Source organism: Pomacea canaliculata, linkage group LG7, assembly GCF_003073045.1.
Source record: "Pomacea canaliculata isolate SZHN2017 linkage group LG7, ASM307304v1, whole genome shotgun sequence".
NCBI lineage: Eukaryota > Metazoa > Mollusca > Gastropoda > Architaenioglossa > Ampullariidae > Pomacea > Pomacea canaliculata.
This window is the reverse complement of record NC_037596.1, coordinates 4,714,938-4,737,840: the sequence shown is the minus strand read 5'-3', so window position 1 is coordinate 4,737,840 and position 22,903 is coordinate 4,714,938. Positions and strand designations below refer to the sequence as shown.

Below are 22,903 nucleotides of genomic sequence, written 5' to 3'. Positions count from 1 at the left end.
TCAACTAGTTATATTGTTCACAACATTAAATACAACAAATAAAGTTCATACTGCACCTCCGTTTGTGTATGTGCGTTTGTTAAAAGTATCGTGATACAACTCCTACCCACTATTTTATTTTCATGTCATTTATTATACATTCTTTTAATGGGAGCAAGAGAGAGAGGACACAATTCTTTATTAACGAGGGTGGTAGAGTAAGCAAGAATGCCTTTTTTTAAATCGAGCGCCTTCACTCTTTTAGGGGAAGAATAAGCTAATTAGTTAATTAATAAGAAAATAAGTGATAATAAACATAAGGTGATGAAATCAAAATTAAGAGCAAGTTTGCGCGTTCTAGAGGAAGGGCGGGCTAGAGATATATGGAGGTCAGATACACCTGTAAAATTATCTCATCAGCGAGCCGATTACAGAGACTTCCGGCACGTGGCTGGTTGAGAGTTGTCTGGAAGACTTCAGTGGACGAGGTACGCAGCAGATATATACGCTCCGATAGACTGACGCTACGCATGTACTGATATTAAAGTTTTTTTCCTGGCTTAACGTATGTGCTGCAGCTATGGGCTTCATTAATTACTGGAGACGCTACCACATGGATATGCTAAAGGGTTATCAAAGCTGACACGTTACTACAGGTGATAAAGGGGGTAGGTAGGGAAGGGAAGTTTATAGAGGCCCTTTTAAACTATTAAAATGTCTAATCAATCTAGTCCAAATAATTCCAGAACTGTGCGCGCTCGTGGGATAACATTTGTTACAATACAACTTCATTTATCCACAAGGGCAATTCAAGATAGTGCTCATTCTAGGTAATACATATAAATGTTGAAATAATTTCTCTCTCACATACATTCCCAGCAACAGTTGATACAGTTGGTGACCTTAGGCTAGTACAAGTGGTTACGTCCAGTTAACATGAATGAAAATAGATCAAATAGCATTTTATCACTGGAAATGATGAAAGTTAAGGACAGGGCCCAATTTCCATGTCTTCGCAACCAAGCGATCATTAGGATGACAGTCATTGGCGGGGGTCTCACTTAGAGAAGAGATTGGAACCATACGATGCATATTGCCAAAGATATGAATATGGATAAACAAACGCAGAAGAAACTTCGTGCTAGGATCAGTCTTGGTCCGGATATAAAACGACACGCACCCCATCGGCAAGATCCAAAGTGGGGACAGCGATCAAAGAGCCAATAGAACCCAACTACCTTTAAAGCTGAGCGAAGGAACATTGATTGGTATGTGAAACATTAGCACATTAAACTAATGTGGCAGGGTGAAAGAACTCACCCATGAGCTAGGACGGTACCGGTAGGGTTTTCTGTGGACTAGCAGACGTCATCAGAAACAACAACTGGCGAGGTCCACAGGCTCTGATACGGTGAAGAGAAATCAGACACGAAACTGGTGTGGTCTTCATCGAACGTAGAGAAGTGGTCGTAGCCGTCATCAACTGCACGCCCATTTCGGGCTGATCGCTATGAGTGTTATCTCTGCCAGGCCTCGCAATGTCACCATTGACCAAATTTACGATACGTCGACAAAGGAAAAAAAAAACCAACAAAAACAAACAAACAACACAACACATCAAACCTACAGGCAGAAGTCAGGAGAGCGATATATCTGAAGGAGAGCACCTGGCATTGACACAGAGGAGCTGAAGGCAAGGTCTTCAAAGTTCGGTCCAGGAACTGATGAGTAAACGAAGAAACATCAGTATTAACGGGAGGCTTTTCTTTCTTTCACAATACATTAGGATCCATCTTTCAAGTTATCCAAAACATTGAACACATCCCTAACGCCGGAACTATTCAACTTCTATTCGGAGAAATCATGCAAAAAACCCTTTACGACCGTCACAACTTAAATTTTTATCGGTGAGAGACCACATATGCAGCCCATACGCTTTTCAGACGACATCGATTTAATAGCAGGAACCAATAGCGAATTGCAAGACCAACTGACTGACCGGCAGGGCAAATGCATATGGAATGGAGACCTGGAGTGACAGCAAGATAATAGAAATTAACAACGGCAAAGCAGAGATCTACAACAACGGAGTAAAGCTCAAGTGGGTGAATATATTTAAGTATTTGAAAGCCATCCAGATGGCAGCTCTACGCCAGACATCCGCATCGGGTTCGCATCAGCGTCAACGCCAATTGATGGCCTGGTAGGGATCGAGGATCTATATAAGTTTACTACCAAATACAAGTCCCTCGTAGTTCCAATCCTGTTGTACGTATTTGAAAGATGGACTTTGCTTGCCAATATGAAGAGATTTCAGGCATATCCGAGAACAAGTACTTCAGCTAAGATGCTCCGAAACTCTTACAAAGAACACAAAACCATATTAACTACGGTCGCCATCAGGAACTCCTTCTAGCAACATTGATCAGCAGTGCGAGCTGTTCTTATTCGACCATGTGGCATTATAAAACCATCCCCTACGGTCCTTTGGACAGTGGTCGACGCCAAATGGACAGAGGAAAAAGACGAAATTTATTTCCCACGTGTGCTACAAGGATTCGGTCTTGACGTGACAAAAGTATGCATCAAGACACGCACGCTCACCCACACAAAATGCATTTTACACACGCGCGTGCACAACACTCCACCAAGGCACACACACACACAGGATCGAGTGGATGGGTCGTTCCATGTCGGACCACGGCTTATCACGCTCAAGACAGACGTATCGTCGAGCCTAATTATCACTCGCTATGTCTGTCTAGTTGTTCCCCCCTGGTCCTGTACCGGTCAGCGGAATAAAATAACTGTTCCTTAAGTGGTATACCAGTCAATGAACAAATGAGTCTAGTAACCGCAGTTACTAAAAGGCGATTCGAGACTATAATCGTGAAATCGGATGCTGATCGAGGTTAAACTGGTGACGGCTCGTGTGGAGTGGGTACACATCCACAGTAAAAATGTGTAGTGACAGTTTTAACACAACAAAGCGTTAAACTTGACCTCATTTTTCAGTATCTATTTGCAGCGCTTGACCTTTGTCACCTATTATGGTTGTAATAACATTTTGACCTTTAGCATATGACTTTTACCATAAGTTCGTGCTTTCATTGTTGTACTTCTATGCACTCTAGAGCAGAAAAACGCCGGCCGCGGGCCGAATCCGCCCACACATTAGAAGAGTTAACTGTTATGTAGGGCCATGTATATCTATTGAGAAATAAACCATACGCATGTTGAGGGCAGTATCATAATAAAGTACGGGTTGTTTGAGAACGTACCAAAAGCCAAATCTTAATTTAATCGGAAAAATAAATGCTAAAATATGAATCCTGACATTATTTTCGTTACCTAAAGTTCACTTGACTACGTACTCATGACGGCAGTTGCCACAAGCAAGATTTTATGTCGTGAACAATCTATAAATGTAAAAAAACAACGAATTACAAATTATGTTATACTAAGTGTTCATTAGCTAACCTTTCTCAAATAAGAAATCTTTCAAAGATTATTATACATATTTTGCCGCAATCCATATCACTTGTCGATACACACACGTCGAATGCAAGATGGCGGAGGTTGAAACAGACGACACTAGCTGGTTAGCCTTGACTTCGGCAGTTTTAAGTGAAAACCGCATGCTTAATAAATGTCTGTTGTCGGTCATCCATTAATGTTTTTATTAGCAATAATAGGAAGCAATTTTAGATCGGTTGCATCATATGTGGAGTGAATAAATGTAAATATTAAACCCGAAGAACGTTGACACAACTTCAGTACATTTCAGTCGCAGAATGCATTCATATTTCTAGTCTGCAGATGTAATTTGGAAGTCAAATCAGAAGGATTTCTTAAGCATCAGCTCAGTACAATTAATTAGTCCAATAAATCACATAACGAGAAATATCAAACTCTTTGGTTTTCTAGTTTGTTTACTTTGGTATGTTTTGATTAAGGTCCGCCCACTTTAGACATCCCGGAATTGGAACTGAGAACGATATCATCTTTAGAAAAAAAATCACCGTGGGATGAATCCAAAAGATCAATTAATTAATAGTGGATGTGCGGGAGGTTGTGAAAATGTATACAGGAAGGGCTGAAAACTTAGTAAGGATGTGTGTATTAATATCAGTCAATACGGTATAATGATATCAGTTATTTCAAATTGTACAAAAGTATATATAAAATTATCCCACAATTTAAGACCATTCAAACATTTTGTTTGACAGGATTTTTGAACTTGAGACAGCCCTGGTAGAAGAATGTGATTTTGGACGATTGCGTAATATCTGTAAAGGTCGTCCAGTTCCAGATCATTTAAGAGCTGAAGTTTGGCAAGTAAGAATTTTGGGGTTTTGTTTTATACGTCATGTACTAGCATGAAAGAATGGTGGGTAGGCTTATCATTGTACTTTATTTTGTAGACATTAAATTCTTAACTGATGCTCCAAGACCTTGTATTTGGAAAAAGTTATCGACCAATATATATAGGTTCACTAAGTTGAAGCCAACTTATTTCAAGTTGTGTTGCACAGTCACATGTCTCATGAAATTACTGCTTATAATTTATGGCATTGATCACAAGCTGTTTCTTGAATAGAAATAGTGTATGTAAAATAGAGCATTGCATGAAGTCAGATATTGTGGTGTCCAAATATCTACTGATGTACATTTCTCCTTGTTTTAGATATGCTTGGGAGTCCAGGGCAAAGATGTGCTTTCTTCCTTTGATGGCCTTTATGACATGGAGGAGCAGCCACAGCTACGGGAGGACTGCAGCAGCGTAGTTGGTCAGTACTTTTGTGGTTGTACCAGTAAAGATGGTTGTGGCTGTTGATATTAAGGCTTAAGGCTGGGATAAAAATACATTATCTGAGGCAGTTTGCAATGTTTATCGCATGAATGTTATTATAATTTTAATATAATTATGATATGCATTTAAGATGTCAGTGTGGCATAAATGTAATTAGAAAAAGCATAAATCAAGAACTGAAGTTTAGAATAAATGGCCTGAAGATGTCTTCTCTGTTCAGCTTTGCTTTTAAAACTGACATTGATTTCTTTATTTCCACTGCATCCATAAATTATGGTAAGGGGGATACAAACCTTTGGTGCAGCATTGTAATTAAATTGTTGGTGGCAAACTGAAGAATTTTGCAGGATATACATGGTAAAGGTAAAGGTCATCCCATGACCTTTTTTCACTTCATTAGGAAGTGAGATGTTATAGACCTCACTTTTCTCAGGGCCAGCTTTATTTGAGAGTGGTGCCCGTCTCTTCTCGCTCACTGTCATACCTTCCGCAACCCTCTTTGGAGTCAGGCACCCATTCCCACCAGCTGGGTTGCCTGGAGGAAGTGAGCTGTGCCATATGGGTATTGAACTGGCGCACCTTACAGTTCAGATACCAGCACTTTAACCCCTCTGCCATCCGTTCCCCCTAGCAATATATATTTATGTGGGACATTGGTTACCAATACAATAAATGAAATCAGAGCCATGTTACATATAAATCTCTGTATATGTATATATTCTGCCATATATATTGCTCTATAGACACACCCATACAAAAACATATATACACCTTTTCACAAGATTAATTTTGGTATGGTTCTGATTTCATTTATTGTATTGGTAACCAATGTCCTGAGCAAGTAGAGAGCTGATTTATTATCATAAGAGGAAATAAACACTGGACGTGAGAGACTATGTGTGCATTTAAATTAGCATGCATCCGCTCTAAGTTTTCTTTTCTATAATGCCTTTTCTTCTAATAAAATTGTGTTTACAGATAAACTGGGCAATGAAGAAGAGGATAAAGTTTCTATTGTCAGTGATCTTGAATCCATTGTGACTTTTTACTGCAAGTCAAAGGGTCAGAAGTACAGCTCAGACAATGGTTGGCTGGACATTCTGCAGCCACTTCTGGCTGTCAAAATGTCACGTTCTGAACTTTATAACTGCTTCTATACACTTATTAACAAGTACATCCCAAGGTGAGTAAAAAAGTAAGTTTGCCTTTTGCTAATAGAGAAGCTGCAAAAGTATAATAAATATTATTTCTTCTTCTTCTTATTATTATTGTTATTGCTACTGTTTACTTACAGAGAGCTGAACAAGAATGGGAAAGCATTTCACCTATTCCGCTTGCTGCTGCAGTATCATGACCCAGAACTTTCCTCATACCTTGACACTCGTCGTATTACACCAGACACTTACCTCAGACCCTGGGTAAGCCTGGGAAAGAAATTCATAGTGATGATAGTTATAATGCAGTTGTTTAGAAGGATTCTATGGAAATAGACTTGTTTACCCAAAACACCACAAAGGAGTCCAGTAGCCAAGTGGCTGCAGGGGCACATTCCTACTAAGCATCTGCAGTGAATGAAGGTAGCAGAAGGTTCAGCCAAATGCCTGACTGGGCATCAAACTGGTGATCTGCATCACAGTCCAGCAAACTATAACCACTTCCATATAGTGCATAACCTGATTCTGGAAAGAGCAGATATTAAATTCTTTAACCCCTTCCCTCATAGGTGAAAAGGAAAATCTCAACGATATTTTATCAGTTGAATTGTACTGCACCATACTATTAGGATATTTAAAAGTAATTGATAGTGTTTTTAATTACCAAACATTTTAGGTATTCATAGAGTTTTGAAATATTTAATATTTTAAAGATTGTAATCATAAATTTTATTTTGACACTGGTATTTTCAATCCAGAACAAATGTTTGTCTTGAATGTTGTGTCAAGCAGCAAGATGTGGGTTGCTTTATATAGTGTTGCTAAATACAAAATTCTTATCAAACAATGTTGCTTTCAGTTCAGCAGCCTGTTTGCTCGGACTTGTGATTTGCGCGTGTGTTTGACCATGTGGGATGTGCTTCTGCAGCATGCAGATACTTTCCTCGTCTTCTTCCTTGCATTGGTGCTTCTCGTTAATGCCAAGTATGTACACCTTACAGTTGCAGTGCTTGCTTTGCTAGTTGAAGATTATGTCTGGTAATGGTGATTAGGAAAGGCATTCATAATTTTATTTTATCTTTTGGCATGTGTTCTTTATTGAGGTAATTTTTTTATTATGTCAAAGATTTGTTTAAGGAAACACAACTGCAGAACTTAGTCCTTGTGTTACTTCTGAGCGTATGACATTTTCTGTGATGATTACCACCCTGTGAAGTAGGATAACTTCAAGATTTTTTTTTTAAACAGGGAAAGAATTAATTTTAGAGTGTGTGAATTTTTTTTTCAGAGACACTATTTTGGAAATGAAAGATCAAAGCAAACAAGCAGTTATTGGTGAGTACTTTTCCTTCTAAACTTTTTACTTGTTTCCTTGATAGACTGGCATGTTTAGAGAGGTTTCATATTTAAATATGCTCTTAATAAACTAAAGCTTCTTACAGTTACATTGTGACGTATATATATATATGATTTCAAACCATATAGTCTTTAACCAAGTGAATTACTACCCAAGTCAGTGGGGTTAGTGATCTTGGCTGCAGTGGGCTCCGCTGAACCCAGGTGGATCTACTCTTGATTAAGGCTCTGTTAAACGAATTCATTGGTCTTTTCATTGGCAGTAGCAATGCTACATGTGTGCTGTGCTGTCATCACATTGTTTAGCCTGCCTACCTAGTGCTTTATTGCCTGCACTTGTCAGCTGTTTGCCTTGGGTGTGTTCTTTTTTATAAGTCCCTCTCAGGACTTTATCTGGAATTGCATTTCCAGACCCTGCACAACTGAGACTGTCTTTCTCAAGTGTGAGCCCTAAACATCCAATCAGAAGCTTCAGCTTTTCTGTTATCATACCAGAAGACAACTCGAGAATGGCTTTGCGTTTTGGTGTTGCTCAAAGCAGTATAGCCCTCTTGCCCCTGAGTTGGCCTAGTCTCTCGGTGTTGAGATTTCTGCATGGCATTTCCCTCCAAGAGCTTCCAGCTTACCTTATGCTTTATCCCAACTTCAGTTTGGAAGGACAGACTCACTTTATTCAGGTGAGTGGGCAGTCATTGCGTGAAGACAGTTGCACAACAGCTTCTTGGAGATGAAAGCTCAGTACAGTGGTGCATTGTGTACTTTTTGGTCTTTCTTTCTATTGCAGGTACTGTATTACTCTACAGTACAGTACATATGTGTTTGTTCTTTTATTTACTGTAAAGGTACAATACATGCGCAGACCAGTGTGGGAATGGTTATTAAGAGAATGGGAAAGGTTTATGTAGTTTAAAAGTACGGGGGAGGGTTTATAAACCCTTAAAATAGTGTATAAGTGCATAAATAAATATACCGTTCTATTAAGTGGATTTTCGGCTATCACACATTAAAAATAATTAGCTTTAAAAAAAACTCTAAAATTGTATTTTGCACTTTGTTTGCATAAAACCGATTACCGAAAGGGTGTTTAAAATTTTGCAACTGGCTCCAGGACTAACCCTAATGATCAGGAGCAGTAATTCATTTGATGGATGTTCTTGTAACCCATAAGGTCCTCCTAATAATCCTAGTTTGTCCTCAGGAAATTAAGTTGAAATTCAATAAAATTCTGAAAATGTTCTTTGCAGTTATTAAAGTTTAATCAGTAATAAATTTTATTTTCTCTTGCAGAGAATATTATATCATTTCCACAGGCGCTAAATGCTGAAGACATTGAGGACTTTTGTTCATTGGCTGAACATTTTTGTGCTAAAACACCCCAGTCTTTCAAGAAGGTGTGCTTGATGTATTGTCTCTGTTGAATGCATTTTTATTCTTTTTGTCTAAGCTGAACTTAAAAGACATACAAGCTTATGCCACACACATACAATTTCCTTTTCCCAGATCTGCATGATTATGCACATATACAGTACAGAGAGACAGAAAGAACATGAATACCAGTTTTTCAAACACATTACCCTCACATAAGGCACACACACATCCATGCATGCACACAATACAGAAAGGAGAGGATGAGAGTGTAAACCATCTAGAATGCCAGTATCGCTGTTTTATATTTTATACACTTAAATTATTAGATTGGTTGAGTAGAATGGCTAGTAAGAAGTTGGGAAGGGTGATGGAGTATTGAAAGAGGAGAGAGTGGATGTGCTTTTGAGGAAAAGATACCAGGTGTTATAGCCTGTAGGCTATAAGGACAATAGAATGTGAGTGGTTCTGTATGCCTGATATTCAGACATCATGCAAAATTTCTGACATATCATTCCAGCCATTGTATAAATATACATCCACTGGACTGGCATGTGCACAGACTCACTTGTTCAATTTTTCATATTTCTTTTTGGAACCTTTGGTTTTTAGGTCTTAAGCTTGGAGGAAGCCAGAAATTCCAATAGCAGGATAGGGATAGACAACCTGATTTCTGTCATTGAAAATTTAGATATTGGGAGTCCCAATACTGAAGATCAAGTGTAGGCCATACACACCTCTTGTTTTTATTTCTAGCCCAGATATTTCTGTTTTTACAGGACTACCACACTGTTCTGTTTGGAGGAAATGCTCTGGGCAAAGCAGCTGAAGCAGACACATGTGGAACAGAATTGTGTCTTTTTGTGTCTGTTGAGGAACTGCTGCAGACAAATCAGCACACACTTGTAGGTGATCATATTTCACTCTTTTTCACAGTCTTTTCACAATAATTGGAGGGATATATCTTACTGTGAACTTAATTAACCTATGTAACATCATTGAATGTTAAAATTAACTACAAATTATCTGCAGTTGTATTGAAAATAAAGCATTCATAGCATTGCTGACATTGTTAATAAATGTGTTTTTTTCTCTGAATCATTACTTCAGTATATATTTATATCCTGAAAAACACCTGGTACAAACTTTGTGCATGGTTATCATCCAATTGCAGGCTTTGACAGAAGACAGCGTACGTTTTTTTGTTGTTGACTGTCGACCAGCCGAACAGTACAACTCAGGGCACCTTTCCACAGCTTTCCACCTGGATGCCAATTTGGTATGTATTTCTTTATTAAAATGACGGGCGCTTGTTTTGTTCTTTCCTCTTGCCCTTTACTACTTTGAGATTTTTATTTGGATTTTTTTTTTGGTTTGTTTTCAAAGTTAAGACGACGATAACTCTAGAAGTTTGTGATTTTGAAATAGTTAAGAAAAATTAATTAACAGATTAGTTTTCCTCGTTAACACAAGATAGTTATTACTGGGCTTATCTACCATTCAGTCTACCTGTCCAGGTATTGGCAAGCATCAAAGAACAATGACAGTATCCTATCGAAAAGCTCTCCATACTATTATTGCCATGAAACTTCAACTTCTTTGATTCATGTTCTTTCTGGCAGATAAGAAAACAATTATTTTGTGCACTAATTTTTGTGTGGCATGGGTTCTTGATCTTTCATCATAACCGTGTGGCTTGCGATGGTTTGTGTAGATGCTTCAGAACCCAGATGAATTCAATACTGCAGTCCAGGCACTGCTAGGCACACAGCGGACAGCCATTGCCACAGGTAATCTGAGTCAGACTTTGTCAGATTCAAGCCCTTTTCACAAAGTTTTCAGATTAAAAAAAAAATTGCAGCTTTTTCAGTTTCTCATCTGACCACACCTGATAACAAAAATATGAGGAAGCTTAGTGCAACTTGTGTAGGAAATTTTGGAAACAGTGATCCTATCCCTAATACCAAAAAACCCCAGAAAACAAACCATGTATGTTACATATACTAAACTACCAACTGTTTCAGATTTAATTTGGTTCCTTTTTGTATATTCAGCTGAATAGTGGAAAATGCAGTTAGGATATTTACATTTGAGTATAAAAGGTTCATTGGTTGCTTTTTTTCAGGTTCTGCTGCAGGTGGACAACACCTTTGTTTCATGGGTAGTGGTCGGGAAGAAGAGGATCAATATGTTCTTATGGTTGTCGCCCATATGTTGCAGCGTAACCACAGTTTTATTTCACTGGCTTCTGATGGCTTCATAGGTAAGTCATGAGGTGAGATGTCCCTGAGAAGATGAAGAATAGGTGCTAAGATAGGACATGCAGCTTTAGAGATGGGGATGTGGTGCAAGACCTTTAACTGGTAAATGGGCTTGAATGTTTGACCAAGTTTGGCTAAATTGTGCGTTAAGATAAGTCCATAGGTGTGGGCAACTATGTTGCCCAAAATATGGCTGGGATTGTGGAACCTTAGAAGTTTGATGGTTTGCCCATTTAAGAATGGCCTTTAACACACTTATTAGGTTGTAAATAAGCTGTGTTAAGTGTGTTAACATGATAAGAAATGGGGAAAAAAACCCCCTCATGTCCATTTTCCACAAGGAAAAAGTTTGACATCAGTAGTATTTTCTTGTTTCATTGACATATTACTGCACTGTTGAGAAATTTAGTGATTTATGAGAAAATGTTGTTTCTTGCTGCAGCACTCCACAGACTGCTACAGGATGACTTGCAGGGAAGCCTTGCTGATCATGCTGCAAAGTCCTGTATTGTTTGTAATCCTGATAGTGTGAACAGTACCAGTGATGCAGAGAATGGGGAAGATTTCAGTCCCATCAAAAGTGTAAGTTTTATATGAACATCTTTATGTTTCTTCAGTTTGTTTATTTGCATCCAGAAGAACTTGTAAGGTAACCTTAATGTTTATTATTGTAATCATTGCTGCTACCGTGTCTGCTCTTATCATTACCTCTACCATTTTCACCACCATCATGGGTAGTTTTAATTCCTTTGTTACCATTATGAAGGAGTCCATAGTCACAGTAAAAAATAACAATGTAATAATAAAAGTTCGCTTGTATAGGGCCTTATTCTGTCCTTTGGACAAGCTCAAGGCACTTCACAAATGACAGAAGGTGATGTGACATCAAAATAAGGTGACAACAAAATAAAATGACACAGGTGTTTAGCAGACTGTGTACTCCATGCCAAAGTGCAGTGTCTAAATACAACACAAACCACTATCTGCAGCCCAAATATCAAACATGTTATACAAGCTGAATACACTCCACAGCAAATGCAGTTCCAGATGGCACATCCAGCAGATGGCAGCAGTCAGACTGGAATGACGAATTAGCACCAGAAGTTCACTGATCAACAAAAGTCATAAAGCCCACAGAACTGATGTTCTGCATGTCGAAAAGGAACCAAATCCACTAAAACAGAAGAGGTTCTACATTCCAGACTGCATGATTGCAGGCACATCAAAAACACACAATCACAAGTCCAACATGAGGAACATGTCAGATAAGACAGAAATACTACATACTTTGCCCCCTGCAGACAGTTAGGCAAATGGACATCACTCTGATATCCTTTGTTTTTGAAAAAGAAGGCTTTTGTTGCAGTTGTCAACAGAGCTATTTGGCAAACTGTCCATAGCTGTGAAGAGTAAGTCTGCAGAAGTCAAAGAGAAGTTGTCGAGTTACATTAAAAATGACCAACAAGGGGCTGAAAGGTAAGAATTATTACAAAATGGGAAGTTGAACTAAATAAGTACTTGACAGAGATCCAGCAGCATGTCCTTGCTTTTATTATTTTTAGATTCCATAGGCATGAAACATGATTTTTTTTTCTTTTATGTTGCCGATGTGTTGGGATGCTGCATCAATTCTTTATGTACTTTGATATGTACAACAACATTTTTGAAAAGTTTTTATTTTATGTGAAATAATATTTTTCTTAGTCTGGAGCCATTTATTTCCTGTAACCGTTAAAGAACCCCCATTCTTCTGGCAGCCTCCAAAATCATTTGACTTTAAAATATTTTGTTCACATACCTTCATTAACAGTATGTCTTTGCAGGCATGTAAGCAGTACTGACAGACTGGAAGCGCTACAGAAACATTGCAAAATGTTTTCTTCACCATTGGAGATGATGCGGAAGGTGAGGGTCTTATTCTAGGAGCACAATAGTGTGTGCATGGTAGGCTGATAGGAAATCAGAAAATACCAGCATTTAAAATAGTTAATTACAAGACCTTACATCATCACAGCCTGTGTTTATTGACATTCTCCATTCCTTGTGCTCTGGATTTCTTTATATTGCTTTGTCCATTGTTGTAAACATTTGTATTTGTGGATGCATTTTATATTTGCTTCAGATTGTCTCCCTTAGCTTACTCCATCATTGCAGTGCCTATTGGCAGTGCCTTCGAGTTTGGTGTAACGTCAGTTGGCAATGTTTTTTAAAGTTTCGCTTCCCTTGCATTTTTCTACTTATCTGTGTGAGCCTTTAACATGTTCTGCAGTGCTGCTACAGAGAATGACGTAAATTGTTCATGGTACAATGTTAATTGGCAGTTTTGCAGAACATTAACATCCTATTGCGGAGACCTCTGCTAATTGAATACATGCTGTAATAGAAAGCTGTCTTTATATCCCCTTAAGTAACCAGAGAATATAAGGCTTACATTTTGTGACTTGTTTTGGCAGTGCATTAAATACCTCTGAAGTGTGTCCTAGCTGTGTAAGCATGCAACTTCTTCACACATTCTGAGTATGTACTATTACTATGTTGCTACAGGCGAGGATGGTAGTATAGATTCATCTGGAGATGAACACAAGGAGATAGTTAGTCTTGAGACATGGTTGAAAAAGCCAGATGTCGTGTACTCCTGTGCCTGCAAAGAACTCAAGTCTAACAATTACACATATCCAAGGTAATTAATGGATGTCGGTGCTTATAGTTATATTCATAAATATGTTTGCTTGTTCTCTTACGTCATGATTATATATTATAAATTGCCTGATTTTGTTGTTTTATAATTTTCACTAGAAAAAGCTCAAGTGTAAGATACAGCTGTTAATATAAATGAAATGTGGTGTATCAGAGCTTTGACAACACTTAGTTACTTAAATATTATTAGAACTGGAAAAAACCTCAAGTATGATACTAATAATTGAGGACAATCACAAATATTCTAAACCTATCTGTGGAGGAGGTTAAGCAGTGTAACAAGAAAATTGGGGAGAAATATCTGTTGAAGAGTAACATTAAAAACTTACGCCATCACAGATTTTGCCTAGATCTGAAAGACAAAATGTGGCTTGTAAAACTGTATGATGGCTTCAAGGACCTAGAATACAGAGTGGGCTCAGTGGAGAAGAGCATAGTAATCAGAAAGAGAAGACATATTTCAAGGACCATAAATATTCAGTCAGCCAGCAATAGAGTGACCAAACAGAATTGAAAGAAAATCCAGAACACTCATTTAGATGACTGATTCAGATTAACACATCAGACCTGTGTTCTTTACAGTGCAGTTCTGACCTCTATTGCATTAGCAAACAGCGACAGAGGGTTGCCTGATGACTGTAGTTGAAAGAGCCAGCAATCTTAGATGGACGACAAAAGGGGGGATTTTTTAACACCTGTTTTTTTTCATAAGCTTTATATACATGCTTTTTACCTGATTGCATGCACAAAAATAACATTGATTATCTTGATTTTTAGCACCTTGCTGCTCACAACAACGCACCTGTACATTCTGCGAGACATACCACAGAAAAAAGGGATGGCATTCATACAGGCTCGACGGGCCCTTGGGTCTATTGTGAAAATCACTTCGAAGAAAAAGCGGCCCGAACTCATCACTTTCAGATATGGTACCCATGAAGACGATGGATTTCACATCACAGATATTGACATGTTTATCATCCCTACTGCATCAGAAGCAACCAAGAGAATCAAACAACAGATCATCAAGGTGTTAGATGCTTTGCAGAGTTAGCACTTTAGTTTTGGGGAGAACATTCTTTTCTGGGATCACATTTTTTGACTGAAGAAGTGAAATAAGAAGTAAACATTCTCCATAAGTGAAATAAGAAGTAAACATTCTCCATGAATCACAGGCTGTATAGTTGGGCTTTTGATCAGGTGCTGGAAAAAGTTTAAAGGAGGTAGAAGAAAAGGGTTGTAATTATTTGTAACCAACTTTTGCAAATTGATCTTTTTTTCCTAAAATTTCAAACTGTTTTTAACTGCAGTGGTTATAGTTTTTTATGTACAGCAAAGAAGTACAATTAAACCTAACTCTCTAAACTCCCACTGTACTGTTTCTTGTTAGCAGAAACAAAAGTTGAGCTAAAAGTTTGATCTGAATATAGAATTTGACCCTGATTTAGATGAGGTTGCATGCATGTATACCTGTACATGACATTCTGAGGCAACCTTGAACATTGTTAATGGAATATCCCCATGCACTGGCATGTGTGGGACATGCTGAGCATTCAGCGCTTGTGGCCCAGTCAGATCATATTTTGGGTTCTGAGTTTTATTGTACTGAAAGCAAACTGGTACTCATTATTGTTGAATTGAATCTTTGTAATACCCTGCCCCACTAGTGTACTGCAGTCTCCTACTAATAATGAATGCATCCTGAAATTGGTATCAAAAAAAGTCAAACTCAGTGCAAATTGGAATGAGACTCTGTGCATATTGATAGAAACTACTTGTGCAAGGCCATTTGAATGGCGTCTCAATTAAAGGGGTGCCAAATGTGTATAATAATTAATAAGGACATGCCACACATCCAATCACAATTTTATCTCAGTCAGGCTATATGTTGATAATTAATATATGGTTTCTCATGACATTTGATGGTTTTAGTCATTTTTGTCAGTAAAGATGTGTATTCTAGCTATGTTTTCTACCCATGACTCCGCTTCCAAGTTAATGTAGAGCAACCTCAACCTTTCTTTTATTAAGGGGTTTATTATAAATTGTTATTTTAAATTCTGCTCACATTATAGATACAGGAGTGTTATAAAGTGTAAGTGTTATATAGGAAAATTTGGTATAAGATGATTTGCATGAGCCTGAGTGAGGAATTATTTCCATAAGTATAATGTAAATAATGTTCCCACCATTCAATAACTGTCAAACCTTTCTCAAAAAGTGCTCCATTTAGATAGGTTCAATCAGATCAAAGTACCTGAAATAACTTCAAATGTTATAAACATATTTCGATAAGGTGGTGCTTTAAAATGGTTACAGGTTGTGATAAAACTGCATGGAATATTTTGGTTGCAGATCCACTCCTAACATTACAAGATAGAATTAAATCATGTTGAAAGTGTACATAAAGTGTAAGCTGAAGGATGCCTGTCATTTTTAAAGACTTTGCCTCCAGTAAATAAAACCTGGGTAAAACTGGACAAGGGGAAGATGTGCTTCAGACAAGTTGGTGTGGATTTCATTTGTGCAATATCTCTTGTTGAAAGATATTTCCTCTTCAAGTATTCTTCTGCAAGCGTAAATGGTTGGACTGCTATGTTGCATATGGTAACCTAACTTGAGGTTTGTCTGTAAAGAAGCTGATAGTATGGGCATACAGGATAAATTTGCAGAGACATGTTTGGAGAAATCTGAGGTAGAATTTTTTACTTTTAAACACAATGCTTGCATGAAAGGAAAATTCATTTAGATAAAATATGTTACATCGTTTTATGCTTTGGCTGAATTTCAGGGATTTTTATGGTTTTCACAAGATCTCTCAGAATTGTTTTAGGCTATTTAGAATTCTGCAGATTTAAGGTGTTCCAGATTTGTAAACCATTATTGTACAGCACTGTTATTTTATGCACGTTTTAATTTTTATCTCATACCATAATTCTTTGGCATTGAGAAGACGTTCAAATGATTCCCATCTGTTTCTCATAATAAGTGTGTAGTCTATTAATGGCCATTGTTCCATTGAAGGATGTCAGTCTATATATGCACTGTGGTTAATTCTTGCCTGGTATATATATATGTAACAGATTTATGGTATTAGCAGTCTGTAGGTTTTTTGCCGTGGTTTCAGTGTACGGAAAGGTGTTGGATGAAACATATTATTATTATCAAAAGAATGTTAAAATGAACAGTGAATGAAACTTTAATGTCTAGTCTGTGAATATTTATTTATAAGAAATATTTTTCTTGGACCTGGAAATGGTTAAAGGTGCGTAACACTGAAAACTAAGATGGAAGTATTCCATGAAAGTTGTATTGAAATCCTTGCAAGTATGCCCACTGCATGCTATAAGTGAGCACAATATATCAAGTTGGTGGTCACTTGTAAATTGTCTTAAACATGGGGATAATATACTGCAGCATTTGTAAACAATAACAAAGCGCATGTAATAATTTTGTCTTCACTCATCGGAATGGTATTTGGTCATTATCAGTAAGGTCTGGAAGACCTGCGCCATATTCTTTCATGAGCTTTAAGAGAAATGAAAAACCAAATATAAGGAGTGTGCTGTGTAACCATAAAAGCAAAAGTTTTATTTTTCAAGAGAAAACACTGACAGTTCAGCATATTTTAAACTATAGTCCCATCTGTGGGTTGGCATGTCAGAGCCAGGAATGTTTGGTTCTTCCTGCTGCAGAATGACTGCTCAGTGAGAGTTTTTCTTTTTAAACCTTTCCTTGAAGAGGGCAAGCAGTTATGAAGAGAAATATGTAATGTTACTGGGCCAGGAGCTCTAGACTGCAATCCCATTCAGGCATGGAAAGAAATAGTAGTTATGAAAAGGTTGGAGCTGTTGATTTATGGAACAAACTTGCTAGATGTCATGCCAAGCCAGTAAATTTAGCTCATTTTGGTGGACTATATGGTGTACAGTTGATGTCTTGGTGATGGCATGCACATAACACCAATATCTCAAATGTGTATATTTTAGTTTCATTCATCCAAGTAGTCACAACTTGTGTTAAAAACTGGCTTAAATGTAAATTACATTGGTTTGAGACTTTTGTGTGAGAAAGCCTTTTGATATAGCTTACCATCTTAAAAGTTCAGTAGTATTTATCTCTTACAAAATCTGATAATTGAATAATTCACTTAGATTTATTTAAATATCACCTAGGGGAAACTGCATGTGGAAAGTGTTTGCTTTATACTCTTGCTTCCATTGTCATTGAAATGTTTCTTTCATCAGTGAGGATTTAAAATATTTCTTGACAAACTTAAGATGATTTTAAGATAACATGTAAAGAGCCAGTGAAGCTATATGTGCACATTAAGTTGCTGAAAGTGTGCTTGTGAGAGTGTGATCACTCAAGTACTATGATGACTTTTGTGGTCTGGAGAGTGAGGGCAAGGATAAGAGTACTGCTGTAACAAACAAAGCAGTCTTTCAAAATCTCCCTCTCTAAAGACTGAAAGGTTATAGGACATTTTTTTAATATGTGTTTTTATTGCTTATAGAAATAGAATTGCGAATCAAAGACCTGTGTCTAAAGCCACAAGAACATTTTTTTTTGTTATCTTCACCTTGTCAAACTTCACATTAAAGTATTGACAATGTAGTGAAGCATTCTGTGATGAAGCAATACGCGCGCAATGGTAGCTTATCCTACTGATCATGCTAGTGTACATGTTGTGGATTTCTTGATCCATTTTAAGGAAATAAAGGTTCAACAGAATGTGATGAGAGTAATGTATCAGCCAGAAAAATTTTCAGTTCATCTTTTTAAACACAGTGACATAAACATTAAAAAAAAGATGTTGGGCTATTAAGTAATCATGGTGCTTGGAGGGTGGTAGGACAGAACAAAACTGGTTAATGGTATGAGAATATTCTGGGCAGGATGGACTTATTGTGGAGTGTGAACAAAATTGTCCATAAGAGGAAGACAATAGGATAAAACTGTTACTGATGGAGCAAGTTACTTGTGTAAATATTATCATTCACTAAGATCGTGATAGGCATACCCAGGATTTTTTTGTATGATTATTTGGGTAGAGATCATAAATACTGAGCATTTGCAGCAATTTTTAATTGCAGAAAATTGGATGCTCTCCTGATAGAACTGCTGTATATTTATATTTTCTAGATTCAAAAAACAAGGACTGAGAAGTTTAAAGGATTTTCAAATAGCTTAGTTTTTGTGTGACATTTTCCATTATTCAGTTCTAGCATTAGAGAAAACGCCAAAGGTAAGCTGAGGCTTCTCTTTGTGGAAGGATGATGTTTTGGATTTTCTTCTCTGTTGAGAGGTGTGTGAAGCCTCTGTTCTTGATGTAAGTGGATTACGTGTTCGGAAGGTCATTTGTCGTACTGTGAGCACTGTGCTGCTGTGGAAGTGTGTCACAGTTGTAGCATGGATTTCTGGCATCAGCAATTGATGTTTGGATCCTGCTGTCTGCAGTCTGTGGCTCCTTGCTGAGAGTAAAGTGACTGATTTTGTAACTGTCCCAGTTAAGATTTAACATACTTGGTCATCAGGTTGTACAACTTTTGAAGTATGTTTAAAGTTTTGAGTTAGAGTGTGTGTGTGTGTGAGAGAGAGAATGTTAAGGCACATTTGTGGTTTATTTGTTACCATTTAAACCTACTTAATTGTGATTTTGTACATAGGAACAGTGTTTGGAGATTGTGATGTTATAAATTTGTGAACACTGTCAACCACTGTTTGTCTGTTTACAATTGTTCCCACTCCCAACATCTATAGATGTTAATTTATTCAATAATAAACAACCTGACCAAAAGATCACTAGCACTTTAAACCACAGTCATTCTCAAACTTGAATTAGAATCCTCAAAGACTCAACATGATGTGTTGGAATTTTAACTCCTTAGCTGATGTGATCAGAGCTTAGTATCCATAGATGCAGCATCAGTATTTTCCAAACAAAAAATGAGCCACCAAGCATAATATGTTAATTGTCCTTTTGAGTGTTAACAGAGAGTGATGAGTAATGAGTGATGAACCAAGGAGATTTTACTATTTTCCATAATTCGGTTTTTCTTTAAAAAAAAAAAAAACAGCAGATGGATATGTGGGTGCATGCCTTTGACAGCATAGTGTTATATACCACAGTTTCTGACATATAAAAACAATAGTGATAACAGGATATAAAGCTGAAGTATTAGGTTGCCAACAAGCTAAGCTAGAAGATATGAGCACAGAGCATTAATGAAGGACTTATAGAAGTCTGTCATGGGCTTGACTTTCTTTTAAAATGGCAAAAGTTTGAGAAAGAAAAAGAGAAGCAATAACAGATTATGTTACACAGTTTGGAAGTGTTTAGATAGAGTGAAACTGTAAAAGCATACATGGTGGAGAGGGGAACCAGAGCAGGTGGGATTTATTGTGATCAGAAAGTACATGGACGTTTGCAACTGTAAGAACAAATGGTGGAAAACTTGTTTCTGGATCATAGTTTGTGTGAATCTGGTGTGCTGAAACTTTATTTTTCAATTAATTGATCCATAAGTATGATGTCTATGAAGATAGCTTCTAAATGAAACTACAGACAACTGTATTGTGTTCTCAGTGTCACATGTGTCTCCAGCAAACTGTGTTCATGTCTTTGTTACATTTTTGATGTTCATAATTTGAAGACTTGTGAGCTGTACTTTGACTACAATTATGCTTATAATATATAAACCAGCAGCATTGCTGTTATCCCCATCCTTATCATTTTGAAATAAACACTGAAATTGATGTCTTCTAGTTAACTGTTTTTCCCTATTAACAGCACATATTCACCAGTAAAAATAACAGCTGGAAGATACCAGGTGTCCACTTTTTGTGGATAAAACAGAAGTGCTTGTTGCAGTATAGTGTTTTAGCCGAAACGTGAATACTGGCCCCGAAATACAAAAAACACAAAGAGGAACCAAGTAACAAGAACTGAGAGTATTGCGATTTTGCATAAGTAGCAATAAGTGGAAAAGGGGGACGGGTGTGAAAAGGACTAGTATATAATTTTGCCACCATTAAATAGAACATGATCACCACAACAATGATGATAACAATCTTTATTACGTGTTATTCCACGAAATGTTCATAATCTCACAGCACAGTGGTGCTCAAATACGCAGCTGGAGAACACTTACACTAAGCACAGCAAATCAGTTGTACAAGGTACAGTCAGGAAGTGCCCCCAGGGGCCCGGCTTCTAGTGCCGGGGGCGAACACCCAGCCTTTCTCTGGCTGGGTGACAAAGCTGGCCCACCCCTTTTTCTCAGGCTTTTCCTTTTTTTCTCGCTTCATTGGCCCTTTCATCTATATTCCTTTTCAAATCGAACATCTCCCTCTTATACTACAGTTTTACCCTTCCTTTCTTCTGACTTCACCGGTCCTTCTTCTGTTTTTCCTTCTTCTATTATATCTTCCTTTGAACAGCATTTTCTGTCTGCGGCCTTCTCTAGGCCCCTTGCGTTTGCCATGCAGGGCGACCCGTGTCGGGGGAGGATGGGATCCTGGAGGTTGAGGTCCCTGATGGGTTGCAGCCCATTATACCAACACACCTCTTTGGCCCGGACTTCTCCTAGACGGGAGGTTGGTATGGCCCACACCAACCAAGCGGCTGGTCGTGCATTGCCCTAGCTTTGCTAGAAGGCTGCGGCCAGGGTCAGTCTGGTCTTCATACCTGGAAGGCCAGAGTATATTCATTGTGTAGCCCTGGTGCGACCCTGCTGGAAATGCCCAAGTGGTACCGCTCGGTCGCATCCCCTCGTTGGACTCCGTGCTGGGTGGGGAGCACAAGGAACGAAACTTTTCACTTTATATCATGGCTAAAAAACTATCCAACCTTGGTAAACGCATTAGAGAGGACGATTCTACAGATAGCGAAGATGAGGTGAGGGACAGTATCGAGGGGGCCTGGCCCCGTTTCTTGGTGTTTCTTTGTGTACCCGGCCAGCAGCATTCTCTAATGACTAGTACAAAGGTGGCAGCAGCCCTACATCTTAAGTTCTGTTGTTGTTGTCTTGGTTGTTTTGGAAAGGATGGCTGTACCGGGACATCAAAGTACCACCACGCTGAAACATCGGACACCAAATGATTGAATTTAATGGCATGACTTTTATAATGAATACCTGTCGTCTGCAAGACACAAATCTTAAGTGTCGTATATTAATTCCATTTATTTTGGTAATGTAGAAACTTAAACAGTCTCTGAAAGTTAATGAGGAAAAGTATCTTTAAACACCGCTAAGTGAAGCCTGTCCGTTTCTTCAAACATTAAAAAAGCTAATTTTACTGACAAAGAAATGTTTTAGTCTGCATTTTTTATTCCTTTTTTTCAAAAGCTTCATTCTAGTGGTAGACACGCAACGTGGATTGTATGTTTCCTTGTGTGCATTCTGTTAGCCTTATTATCAGATGTTCTACGATACTAGAATAACAAGTGTAAAACATATCATATCATATCTAAAATGTGATGTTTTACCTTGTAGTAGCTGATCTCCATACAGTCTCCTCTCTTGCACAATATATTCAAACATCTTCGATGTTTCCAATGTCATCAGGTTGGTGGATTCATTTGTGGAACATTTGCGAGCCGCTGTTATTTATTGATGTGTGCATGGTACGCTACTTTAGTCAGCTTGAGAAAACTGCTTTCATGTACAAAAGCCCCGTGAAAATCCAGAGGCATGCCTTATTTTGTGCCACCTGATAAATCTCGCCTTCAAGCAGCCACATGGCGTCCAGAATGTGCTGCATACGGGCATCTGTCATGGCTGCCACGTCCAGTGTGAGGTGAATCATAATGGAGCTGTGGAGAACCAATTATAACGAGTCAGTTTTGAAAACTGAATACAAGCAGGCGAGAATTCAAGGCATTAGACATAGATTATTAGTTACTCAAGTTACTTCTGAATATAAAGTCATTACAGCTTCTCGAGAGTGATATGAACCTACAATCACGCAAAGTTCAATTGGTTTCTTGTTATTTCACGTACATAAAGTAGAACAAAAACATGTGATACATACAATGATCATCAAGCAAACTGGGAAGCGGGGAAACTCGAACAACTGTAACCAAGAAGCTGACAACACCTTAAGAGGGACGATATCACGGACAGTCCGTGCCTCCCGTGTTTTTCAGAATATTTAACTCTTTTGCGGCTCACGGACTAAAAGTGTATGTTGAAGGGATGAAAACAGTAGATAGGAAAGGGTCAACTGCGACAGAAAGTGTTTAGTGAACACAGTTCACCAGTAGGTTTTGGCGG

General features: G+C 38.0%; 1 protein-coding gene across 1 annotated transcript; it reads left to right on the top strand.

Moving 5' to 3' along the window:
* The first annotated feature begins 3,446 nt into the window (after window positions 1-3,446).
* Window positions 3,447-19,342, top strand: LOC112568308 (TBC1 domain family member 23-like). The gene is given in 18 exon segments (XM_025245550.1): window positions 3,447-3,580; window positions 4,209-4,317; window positions 4,667-4,769; window positions 5,771-5,975; window positions 6,087-6,210; window positions 6,806-6,930; window positions 7,235-7,281; window positions 8,590-8,693; window positions 9,447-9,572; window positions 9,842-9,946; window positions 10,382-10,457; window positions 10,793-10,930; window positions 11,371-11,510; window positions 12,295-12,404; window positions 12,752-12,771; window positions 12,774-12,833; window positions 13,473-13,608; window positions 14,403-19,342. Coding segments are annotated over 18 exon segments (2,037 nt in total). The 5' UTR covers window positions 3,447-3,548; the 3' UTR covers window positions 14,680-19,342.
* The last annotated feature ends 3,561 nt before the right edge of the window (window positions 19,343-22,903 follow it).